This window comes from Miniopterus natalensis, chromosome 1, assembly GCF_054644295.1.
Source record: "Miniopterus natalensis isolate mMinNat1 chromosome 1, mMinNat1.hap1, whole genome shotgun sequence".
NCBI lineage: Eukaryota > Metazoa > Chordata > Mammalia > Chiroptera > Miniopteridae > Miniopterus > Miniopterus natalensis.
Window position 1 is genome coordinate 78,529,429 of NC_142081.1, and position 12,321 is coordinate 78,541,749.

The 12,321-nt window shown below is 40.9% G+C and overlaps 1 protein-coding gene across 2 annotated transcripts in view; it reads left to right on the forward strand.

The window, feature by feature from the left end:
- The window catches only part of PRORP (protein only RNase P catalytic subunit), a 147,010-nt gene extending 141,919 nt beyond the window's left edge, over nt 1–5,091 (forward strand). For both annotated transcript variants that reach the window (XM_016198441.2, XM_087815259.1), the window contains 2 exons: nt 2,664–2,859; nt 4,234–5,091. In XM_016198441.2, coding sequence (XP_016053927.2) covers nt 2,664–2,859; nt 4,234–4,365 — 328 coding nt within the window. In that variant the 3' untranslated portion in view covers nt 4,366–5,091. The remainder of the gene's footprint in view (nt 1–2,663; nt 2,860–4,233) is intronic.
- Nucleotides 5,092–12,321: the final 7,230 nt, after the last annotated feature.

The following is a 12,321-nucleotide window of genomic DNA, read 5'->3' on the forward strand; positions in this document are numbered from 1 at the left end:
AAAAAGATTTGAAGCCACTTACAAAAATAGCTTCTACAGCAGAATAAATTTAAATAGATTAGATTAAGAAATCAGGATAAAGGAGGAATGGGAGGAAGATAAAGTCAGAAGTGAGAGGATTACACAGAGTGCATGCATAAGGTCCTAAATAGATCATTTAACATATGTTTTACAAATAAGAGCACTTTCTGTGTTCTCGGAGAAGTGGACAAGACCAACAGGTCTCTGACATCTTATGACTTAACTAAACAGGTAAACAAATTACATAATTCCAGGCAGGGATCAATGCTATGAGGACAATAAAGCAGAATGAGTAGATCGGAAGGAATTAGGTAGAGGTAGGTCAGCAGGTAGTGGGTGGAATGGTCAGGAAAAGCCTTTGGGAGGGGGCAAGTCTGAAGGTAAGCAGTGAGTCATTTGAGAAAAAGGGAGGGGTGGTGGGCAGAGCATACCAGGTAGAGGGAACATCAGGTATTCAAAAAGTAGGAATGAGCTTGGCATGTTTGAGGAAGGCAAGCCGCCAGTATAGATGGGCTGTAGCAGCAAGAGGGGAAGTAGTAGATTCCGAGGTCAGAGAGAAGGCAGGGACCACATTACAGAGTACCTCGGGGGCTCTGGTAGACAAGCAAGGGGCCTGGATTTTATTCTAAATATGAAAGGAATGTTACTGTCGACTGCAGCTTCCCAGGAAGCCAAAGGAATATGAAAAACATGGTGAGCAACAAAACGAGCAGTGTCCATACAGTGAGAAGAATGCAGCTAATCAGGAGGAGCACAGATCCTCAGCAGCACAAATGAACTTTAACATGCATTTTGTTTTTCATACTATATGCTGATAAAGTTTATTTCCAACTTTGCATGGATAATGTGCGTGCCTCAGCCCCAAGTCTAGGTTTCATTAGGTTGAATGTGAGATAACTTCAAGATTTGTGAGTATTCCTCAAACCATTTATTCTTAAAAAAGATAAAATAGCTCTCAATACATGAAGCAGGAGACTAACCCCTCATTCAGATCCCAATCTAAATCCCTTTTTCCTTTAGCTAAGTTCTTTTATTTATGTATGGGGGGGGACGCTTCCATCTCTCTAAGAGTAGAAGACAATAATGCTCTTCATGTAACCATGTTAGGCAATATTGGGTAGACACTAGGAGTGCAAACTTGGGAATTAGTCTACCCAGGTTCAGATCATGACCCTGCCGCTTCCTGTCTGGAAAGGTGTTTCGCTTCTCTGTGTCTTCTTTTATTCACATATAACCCTCATGGGGATGTTGTGAAGATTCAATGAGGTAATACTTGTAAATAATACATATAAAATTCTTGGCACAGCACCAAGTACATGGAAAGTATTTATGTTAGTTGCTGTCATCATCATCATTATTATTTTTGGTGGAAGAATTCGATAAATGCGAAGTGTTATAGCCCAGGAACCTGTTGGAATTGGTCTTGAGCTTGATTTGGGGCCTGTATTTATTGTATCTGCTGAAATTCCAAACCCAGTTGTAAAGATTGATCCAGTGGCCTTCTGTGGCTTTGGATTTGAATATTACATTTTTAACATTAATTCTATTTTCCATTAATGTGCCAAAAAAGCCTTTTCATATGTGCACAAGAGAGGATTGTATAGTGAATCCCACTTGTTACCCAGCTCCAAAAATTACCATCATTTGCCAATTTTGTTCCATGAAACCCCCACATTTATTCTTTTTTTCTTTCTTTTTTTTTAAATTCTTTTTTTCTTTTTTTTTTTAAATATATCTTTATTGATTTCAGAGGGAGGAAAGGAGAGGGAGAGAAAGAGATAGAAACATCAATGATGAGAGAGTCACTGATCGAGCCCGCAACTCGGGCATGTGCCCTGACCGGGAATCGAACCCCGAACACCTGGACCCTAGGTCAACACTCAACCGCTGAGCCACGCACGGCCGGGCTATTTTTTTCTTTCTCTTTTTCCTGGAGATTTTTAAGGCAGGTTCCAGTCATTTTATCATTTCACTTGAAATACTTCAGTATAAGGTAAACATTAGGTGGTCCTACTTTGGGTCATTTGGATCAAGGCATAAATTATAGCACATGTTGTAGTTCGACTCTCCTGAGCCAAGGTAGCTACTGCTGTTTTTACAGCACATGTACTAAAGTGGTAGATGCTGATATTGAGGGTCTGTTGGAGACTGAGTCACTGGCTCTTCTCAGTGCAGGAGAGGACTTCAGATGCTGATCTGGGTGACTACCTAGAAGCTGCTTTGAAATACCAGTTTCAGCTTTGAGGGCAGCCTGTTATTTTTGGTGGCTTGCAAGAAAATGCCATCCTGCCTTATCACTATCTTGAATTTGAGTGAGGAAAGGTGAGGGGTGCTCTGTGGTGGATGAGGCAAATAGGAAAAATACCCTGGGAACAGAGAGAACCAACATTTGAGTGTGAAGAGAGAATTACTGTTATAATTCTTCATAAGCAATTAAGAGCCCCAAGCAGCATTCCCTTCCCCTTACTTTCCATCCGTGTTGCCTCCCAGCTAAGGTGGCTCCTAAGCATCACCGAGATTATGTCGGTTAAGAACGCAGAGCACCTCTGAGGAAAGTGGAATAAGAAGTAAACATGTGAAGGACGCTGCCCTCTGCCTCCTCAGGGGTGTGCTTGACTGTGTCCTCTCTTTGCCTGACTCAGCTCAGAGGATGATCCGTTCCTTCTCTATGCCACACTGCACTCAGGAAATCACTGCAAATTTATCACAAAAGATCTGCTCCGGGACCATAAGGCTTGTCTACCTGATGCTAAGACCCAACGCCTGTTCTTCAAGTGGCAGCAGGGACATCAGCTGGCAATTATTAATAGGTTTCCAGGATCAAAAATAACTTTTCAGGTATGTCATCTGTTCTTTACATAATGTCAACAGAGTCAAGTACATAGTAAGAATGTGGCATAATCAAAGAATGTTGCAATCCTAAGTGCTTTATTTTTCTCAGTTTTAGTTTGGTATTTGGAATTAGCCAGTTTCTGGAAACAGAAAATCTGCCAGAGCAAAAGTTCTGACAGGCCAACCCCACCTTAGTTGACATATTGAAAACACCTGGGATGTCATCAATTATGGCTTCAATTATGTTATCAATTACAAATATTCATATGTGATTTTTATTTTCCTATTTATTTATAATAGCTCAAAATTGCTTATTCCTATGGTTCATCGTGCTTCTACTTTTACTAAGTAATTCGATTTTCCTGATTAACACACTTCTACAACTTGGTCTCAGTTGAATTCTCCTGTGATTCTAGTTTAGCTACCTGTACATACAAAAATGTCTTTTGTGTAAAAGCAAAGGGAGAATATTCAAAGGTGAGTTATTATAGAAAAATACACTAGCCAATGGTAAATGTGGTCTAATGGTCAAAAAATATACAAAACAACAGAAATATAGTATCAAGTGATACCACAGAAATGCAATCAGCATAATCAAGACTGTGGGAAACAATATAGGACAGCTGACTTGGTTTCCTCAACAACAAAAGGTTGCCAAAATAATAGAGATGGAAAGGGAAGCTCTAGCTAAAAAGAGAATTGAGGGATAATTCAGCCAGTCACGATGTAATAACCTTATTTCAATGCCTGTTCAAACAAACTGTAAAATATATGTATGCACATAATAATTGGAAATGTAAACAGAATTTTGATGATGTTAAGGAATTATTCTTTAGTGTAATAATGGTCTTAATCTTATATTTACAAAATAAGTTCTTATCTTAAAGATACATACTGATTACAGAAGAAATTATATATCTGAGGTTTGCTTCAAAATAATCTTGGGTGGGGGAGTGTGGAGGCAGAGGAAAGAAAGTGGGTAGGGTATGGATGAAATAAAATTAGACTTGGGTTGACAATGGTTGAAGCTGGGTACATGGGAGTTCATTATACTATTTCTCTATTTTTGTATATTTGAATTTTTCTCTCACAGACAAAACCAATAAAGGCAACAAAGGGAATACTGTATGGTGTGTGTGCATGCATGTGTGTATGCAGATAGAGGGTCCTTAACTTTAAAAATGAAGCCCCTGCAGAAAAGGAACTCCTAATACTAGGGTTCATTTTTACAGCCCTAGCTGCTCTTTGAAAATCCATTGTTAAGTAAGACAAGGAATATGTCTCTCAAGCAAACTGAGAAGTTGTCAGAAAAGAAAGGGAAATGGTCAGGTATCCCTTTAGTGTTGTTCTCAATGTTTGGTTTCTTTTTTAATTCAACAGCATATTCTCTGCTATGATACAGTGGTGCAAACAACTGGAGACTCGTGGCACATACCGTATGATGAAGACCTGGTGGAAAGATATTCCTATGAAGTGCCAACCAAATGGCTTTGCCTTCACCGAAAGACATAAAGACTCTTACCCCCACGCTAAATTTGTGTTTGGGTGCCCTGCTGGTTGGCATCGGAGGTCTTCAGTTGATGCTTGATTAGACCATTGCTTCTGTCCTGTTTGATTAGTTCTGTCCTGTTTGGTCCATTTGGTTTATATGTCAACAAATTGATTCCTTAATTAAATGTGTCATAATACCTTTTCACAAACAGTTGCATTATTTAATATGTTTTTATTGATTTTAGAGAGAACGGAAGGGAGAGAAAGAAAAACATCGATGAGAGAGAAACATTGACCAGGCACCTCCTGCACACCTCCCGACTGAGCATTGAACCTTTAACCCTCGACCAGGAATTGAACTGGTGACCTCTTGGATGCTCAGCCAATTGAGCCACACCAGCCAGGGTTCTCCTAACATTTTTTTTCTTTTTCTTTTTTTTTTTTTTTGAGGCTTAACCAGAGTTAGGGAACTCAGTGCAGAGTGAAGCCTACATTTCTCTTACTGGGTCATGTATTTCACTTGCTTGGGAGACAAGCGCTTCTGGTATTCATTGCTACTCTTGACCACACTTTCCACCAATAGCAGAAGCAGTCCATCTCGTCCTGAGCCCTGGGTTGTTTCTAAACTCCTTCTCCCATTTCTGATATCATGTCACCCTCTACATGTTATCTCTTACCCACACTGAATTACTTATGGTCCTCTGTGATAAACTGACCAAGATATTAAAGGCTTATTAGCAACTCTTACTTACTGTCCAATCATTTGGGTTGGAGGAAAGGGGGCACAATTCCTTCTTGTAGACTATGATCTTTCTTCTTCATTCTATAATGCCTTTTCCAAATCGGTTCAAACTTTTGTCAACACTATTAATTCCATCACTTGGTATGAGGGCTTCCTAAAGTATACAGCTTCTTTTCATTTAATTAAATTTGACTTAGTTTAACTAAATGATTAAGTTTTAATAGTTGCCTCTCTGTTTTATCCTTTTGCTAGCCAGCTGATACCACACTGGACCTTGATTTTAGCTTAAAATATTCATGTCTCCTTATATTCCTTACTCCTACATACTGTATGATTTAATATTTGCAAACAGGCAAAACCAATGTGTGGTGATAAAAATCAGAATAGTAGGCCCTGGCTGGTGTGGCTCAGTTGGTTGAGCATCGTCCCATGCACCAAGAGGTCACCAATTTGATTCCTGGTCAGGTCAGATACCCAGGTTTCCCTCGTAGGGGGCATGCAAGAGGCAGCCAATGGATGTTTCTCTTTCTCATCAATGTTTCTCTCTCTCTCCCTCTCCCTCTCTCTCTAAAAAAAAAAAAGTCAATAAAAACATTTTCTAAAAAATCAGAATAGTAGTTGCCTGAGGAAGGGGGCACAAGAGAACTTTCTGAGGGTGATGGGAATTTCTGGGTTATGCTGGCACAGGTGTATATAGTCACCACACTAAACACTTAAAATTGGTGCATTTACAACAATGTGCCTCAGAAAAAGATGTTAGCATAAGAAAATAACAGTTACATGAAAAAATGACCTTGTGTACATAAAACAATATACATGAATATAAGTAGGATGTGTATTATGGACAGAGAGACAATCCAGGAAAAACAGGAAGGGATGTTTTATCTCCTTAACCATTTACTGGATTTAGCACTGCTGCACACCTAGACTAAAGAGCTCTCCATGAAAGTATTTGATAAACTGAGAGCATTGAAAGGTTTTGAGAATCAGAAAGCTCTCATAAATCCAATCCATTTATTTTCTAAATTTCATAAACTACATATTTAGAAAACTGTGCTTTCAGTGAGCTAAACTTTTTTTTTTTTTTTTAAATATATCTGTATTGATTTCAGAGAGAGGAAGGGAGAGGGAAAGAGAGAGATAGAAACATCAATGATGAGAGAGTCATTAATCGGCTGCAGCCCGCATGTGCCCTGACCGGGAATCGAACCCTGATCGCCTGGATCCTAGGTCTCTGCTTAACCACTGAACCACGCCCAGCCAGGCAAGTGAGCTAAACTTTTTTTAAAGGAACTATCCTAATCTTAAGAAAGTTTTTAAAAAGAAAAAAGCATTTGTTAAATAAGCTTGTCTGAAAGTCTAATGCAAATTTCTAGCAAGGAACACACAGAGATGGGAGAGGATACAAAGAGAAGCTAGAGGTAGTGACAAAATAGCAGCTTGGGTAACAGAGGTGCCCTCTGATTCCCACAACCACATCAAAAGTGCAACTAAAATACAGAACAACCATCATTCAGAACCTCCTGAAATCTAACTGGACAGAAGTCCAACAACTAGGGAACTGAAGAAGCACATCAGGACCAGTAGGAGGGGCAGAGATGCATGGCAGAAAATGGGCTAAATCGTGGAGATGCAGCTGCGGTCCCACACCCAGGAGCTGCAGTTTAAAACTGGGAGGGGTATCTCAGCAGTAGAGGTTTCCAGGAGAAGGGAGAGGTCCCAGCTCACATCAGGGCCCCAGGCCCAGGGTTCGAGTGCTGGGAAGAGATGTCCCCACAACTTCGGGCTGTAAAAACCAGCGGGGATTGTGGCTGAGTGACATGGAAGCTGCTGGAGTCCCACGCAGCTCCTCTTAAAGTGCCAGCACATGGACTTACTCAGACTCACTCCCTCTGAGCTCCAGTGCTGGGAAGCAGCTTGAAAGGAAACTGGGACATTCAGGGAGGAACTAACTTGCCTGAAATCTGGGCGAGAGCTGACAGAAGAACTGGCAGAGGCCATTACTCCTTTGGCAAGCCCTCCCCCCCACAGAGCTAGCAGGCAGGCGCCATATTTGAATCTCCAGCACCTGACTCACACCTTTTGCCCCACCCTGGTGATTCCTGGAGATCCTGCCCCTCCCTACCTGCAAGCTCATCCAGGCCATTTCCAGTGGCTTTTCTATGCAAGAGGCCTCTCTAGCCTCATGCTTAGGACTTTCTTTAAATCTCTAACAAGTAGCAGCTGGCCTCAGCATTCCCCATATCTCTTGATAAGCGGCCCAGGCCTGACTGTAGTGGCAGCCTGCATTGGTTCAGAGCTTGGCCTCTCCTAGACACCTCCAAGCCTAAAACAAGTAGTAGCCACCTATGGATTGCTGTGTAGCTCATGCTGGGTGGCACTGGGCAAGGCATAGGCAGAGGCTAACTTTGCATCTCCCAGGAGACCCCAGAAACAGTGCACTTGGTGGTCAGCTTCGACCATGGTGGACTACAACCCTACCACATCCACCAGTGACACATTCAAGGAGCAGACTCCATGAACACCAAAGTTCCACTGAAATAAATCCTGCTCCATAGGGGTGTCTCCAGCACAGCAGCTCTTCAACTGCAGTGGCAGCTGGTCCTCAGAGCCGATTGGCCTGGGGGTCAGTTCCCCCTAGTGACACCAGTAGCAACCAAGGCTCAACTACAACAGGACAGTGCACACAACCCACACAGGGGAGCACCTAGAAGGTCCAGCTCAGGTGACTGGGGAGGCTGAGCCACTGGGCCTTACAGGACACCTACTACACAAAGCCACTCTACAAATTCTAGGAGACATACCAGCTCTTCCTAATACATAGAAACAAACACCAGGAAGCAGCCAAAATGTGGAGGCAAAGAAACATGTCACAAAGGAAAGAACAAAACAAATCTGCAGAAAAGGAACTAAAAGAAATGGAGCCAAGTAAGCTGCTAGATACAGAGTTCAAAATAATGCTTATAAGGATGCTCAAGGATCTTAGTAAGACTATTAAGGAAGTTAGTGACATCATCAATGACATAATAAAGTACCAATCAGAAATGAAGGCTACACTAACTGAAACGAAGAACAATTTACAAGGAATCAACAGTAGAGTAGAGGATGCTGAGAATCAAATCAGCAATTGTAATATGAGGAGGCAAAAAACAACTAGAAGAGCAAAAAGAAAAAACCCAGAAATATGAAGATAGTGTAAGGAGTCCCTGGTACCATTTCAAGCAGTCCAATATTCACGTTGTGGGGATGCCAGAAGGAGAAGAAAGAGCGAGAAATTGAAAACCTATTTGAAAAAATGACAAAAAACTTCCCCTACCTGGTGAAAGAAGTAGACTTACAAGTCCAGGAAGCACAGAGAGTCCCAAACAAGAGAAACCCAAAGAAGCCCACACTAAAACACATCATAATTAAAATGCCAAAGGTTAAAGACAAAGAGCGATCTTAAAAGCAGCAAGAGAAAAGCAATTAGTTACCTACAAGGGAGCACCCATACAACTGAGCTGATTTCTCAACAGAAACTTTGCAGGCCAGAAAGGAGTGGCAAGAAATATTCAAAGTGATGAAAAGCAAAAACCCACAACCAAGATTACCCAGCAAAGCTATCATTTAGAACTGAAGATCAGATAAAGACCTTCACAGATAAGAGAAAGCTAAAGGAGTTCATCACCACCAGACCAGCACTACATGAAATATTGAAGGGTCTTCTTTAAGAAGTAGCTAATGAACAATAGAATCTGACAAACTAAATAAATCTAGAGACATTGAAGCATGCAACAGATGGTTGTATCTCAGAGGGAAGAGGGAAGGGGGTGGGGGGTGGGAAGGGATTAACCAAAGAAATTATATACATATATGCATAACCCATGGACACAGACAATAATAGGGTGAAGGCCTGTGGAGGGCATGGGAGCAATGTGGAGGGGGTCAATGGAAGGGGAAAAAATGGGGCACCTGTAATACTTTCAACAATAAAGATAATTTTTTTAAAAAGAAGCTAGAACTTTAGAGCAGGAGTGACTTTGAAGAACATAAAGTCCAACAGTGAGTAGCATTTGACAGAGGAAGAACAGACCCAGAAAGATGGAAAAGTTTCCCTGGATCCCACAGCTAATTAGTGGAGCCATTTCAACCATAACCCACCTCTTCCAATTCCTAGCCAACTATTTTTTATTCTTCTGTACACTGATTTAGGCTAGAGTAGTTCATAAGAACTGAGGCAGACTGAATGGTAAAGCCTCCAGTATTTACATTAGAAACTTTGTTAGCCACATAAGAGGAAGGGAGAATGAGAGGAAGGGAACAGGAAGTACCTCTTTAAGGCCCTGCATTTACAGAATGGCTGTCAGTGTAGACAATTGTGATAGGGAAATTACATTATTTTTTAACTCTTTAAAAGTATTAAAAAACAAAACCCTAATTTCTGCTTGAAGTAAATTAAGGTGCATCTGTTCTTTGTCCAGGGGCAGGGGAACCATTCTAGGACTACTCAAAGTAAATCTTACACAGGACCTTGGGGAGAGCAGGGATTCTCTGAAAAAAGGCAGCCTTTTCGTATTCTGGTCACCTGAGTAAAACAAGCTACCTGTCATGCAAGGCCCAAGACACAATGGAAAGAAAAAATTCTTTGAAAAGCTATCCTGGGGATTGAAAGTGTCTTTAAAGTCACCCATAAGCAACAAAGGTTTTGAAAAGGCACTGACTCTGCCACTGAAAAATATTTCTAAAGAGCTTTTTGCTTTCCTCTGGCATGCTTCTGAATATATACTGTTCTTTCCTCCTTCTGTTCTCCGACCCAAAAAAGAGAAAATCTCAAAGAAGAAGCCTGAGTTCATTCTCGCAGGGGTCCATTGGGGCACCCTCACCTCAGGTGCCTTGTTCTTCACTTGAAATGAACTTTTCAAATTTGCACCTAAATATAATTAGTGCTTCCTTGGACCTCTAGTAGGTTTCTAACTATTTTATTTTATTTTTTAAATATATCTTTATTGACGTCAGAGAGAGGAAGGGAGAGGGAGAGAGAGAGGTAGAAACATCAATGATGAGAGAGTCATTGATCGGCTGCAGACCTCAACCCGGGCATGTGCCCTAACCGGGAATCAAACCCTGATCTCCTGGATCCTAGGTCGACGCTCAACCGCTGAGCCACGCCCAGCTGGCCTCTAACTATTTTTTAAAAACTGTCTAAGGTACTATGAAATGTATCATGTGTTCACATTAGAGTCTTTTTCCTTGATAGTTTTCACTCTAAAACAGGTGGAAAGGAAGGGTGTGTTGTGTAGGCACCTGAATTCTGGGCCATCATGGTGTCTTATCTTCCTTTGCTAAAAATCAAAATTATTGGGGTAATTGAAAGCAAAGCAAAATATTTTGCCCCTCCTTCAGCAATTTGGAATTCACAGAGTGAAAAGCATCTAAGGGAGCCCTTGGTGGAATGGCTGGGAATATAGGGACAGACCACTGTGATGAGATGATGGTAGTTAGATTTGAGTATTCTTTCCAGGATGGGACATAAGCAGATAGAGCTCTCAGTAAGAGGGACCAGGCAGCTGCTGCAGCCTCCTGTGGCCCACAGGGTGAGAGTAGGGTTGCCAGATAAAATATAGTACTCCCAGTTAAATTTGAATTTCAGAAAAGTAACTTTTTTTTTTACTACAGATATGTCCCAGGTACTGCGGGGACATGTACTAAAAATATTCATTGTCTATCTGAAATTCACATTTAACTAGGCATCCTGTATTTTTTATTTGCTAAATCTGGCAGCCCTAAGCGGGGATTATATGGGAAGGTATGGAGTAGTGGGCAATGGAGCGCCTATTTAGTCCAGCAGCCCTGCAGGAGGCAGGAGGGGAACAAGGATAAGAAAAGAGGGAGGGGGAAGAAAGGAGAGAAGACCAGCTTTTTCCTGCCTTGTGCCAGTCAATGATAAGCAGTCCCCTTGAGTCTTTACTATAAAAATGGAGTTCCACTAAGAGATAAGAAATCTACTTAGAGGAAGCCATAGGAAACTGTGGGGTGAAAGAAAATATGAGACAGGAACACCAAAGAGTAAATGTAGTAGATCTTGAAAAATGATCTTTAATTTTCTCTTATCATGTCTATTTTACGGTATTTCAAGATTCCCTTGAAGCCTCTCTCCCCAAGTTTGTTCTTTATTAACAATATTTGATCTGACAGGTGCTTCCAGAGACTCAACATACCAACTGGAATTAAAACAAACAGGAAGACAATTATCTAGTCATGGATGGCAGCTAAAAACAGTTTTGCTAGGAGAGTACTCTCAGCGGTACTGTTATCAAATGGGTTACGTTAAGATAACCATGATAATTTGTTGTAAATATGAGTGCCTTGAAGGTTTTTTGGTAGCTTCTGACAAGAAATTTGATGTGGAGTTCATTTCAACCACATTAAAATGACTACCCTAGTCAGCTCTTTGGTCTTTAAGTCCAGCCCAAGAAGCAAATATGTGAGAAGTCACGGTTAGGGGGCTTTAATTTCTAATACACTAGAGAGAGAAGTTCATTTTAAAGAGACCAGGTGAGTTTGCTCTATCACTCTAAGCTGAACTAGAACATTACCAGGTATCAAGTTTAGTTCACATCTACATATTTAAAGTCCATTATTAAAACAGGTTTCTTGTGCTTTCTCTGGCTGCATCAGAACAGAGAATGTCAGTTCCCTGATAGGTGCCAATAAAATTCCCTGACGATTGCTGTCCCTGTGGCTGCCCGGGCAGAGTATCCCTAGGAGAAGAAATGGGGCCTCCACCTCCATGAAACAGATTCCTTTGGAAGCAGTTATAGCAGGGCTTCTGAAAGGTAAGTCCCCTGCTTACACTTGTTGCTTAAGATATACTGTATTACTAATTCTTTAAAAATGAATCATTCTTATATTTTCTCCCTCTTTTCAGTAACCTTGTCCTGGGATCCAAAGCTGCTTTTTTTTTTTTTTGTATCCTCTGCTCCGAAGCTGAGCAGTCTATTGCTGTTAAATTTCTATGCATTTGTATGCCTTGTTATGTTGTATATGTCCTATATATTTTAAAGGATTATCTCAGTAAACTCTTTCGTAAAAATTTTTTTTTACTTGACAAAATGAAAACTTTCCTTTGTGCTTAATAGTCTTCTACCACTTCTTTCTTGTGTGCTCCCATCATAATAATGTAAATTCATAGAGAGGGACAGCCAGGTTAAGCTAGAACATTGCTGTATACTATAAAGTATTACTCATATACTCAC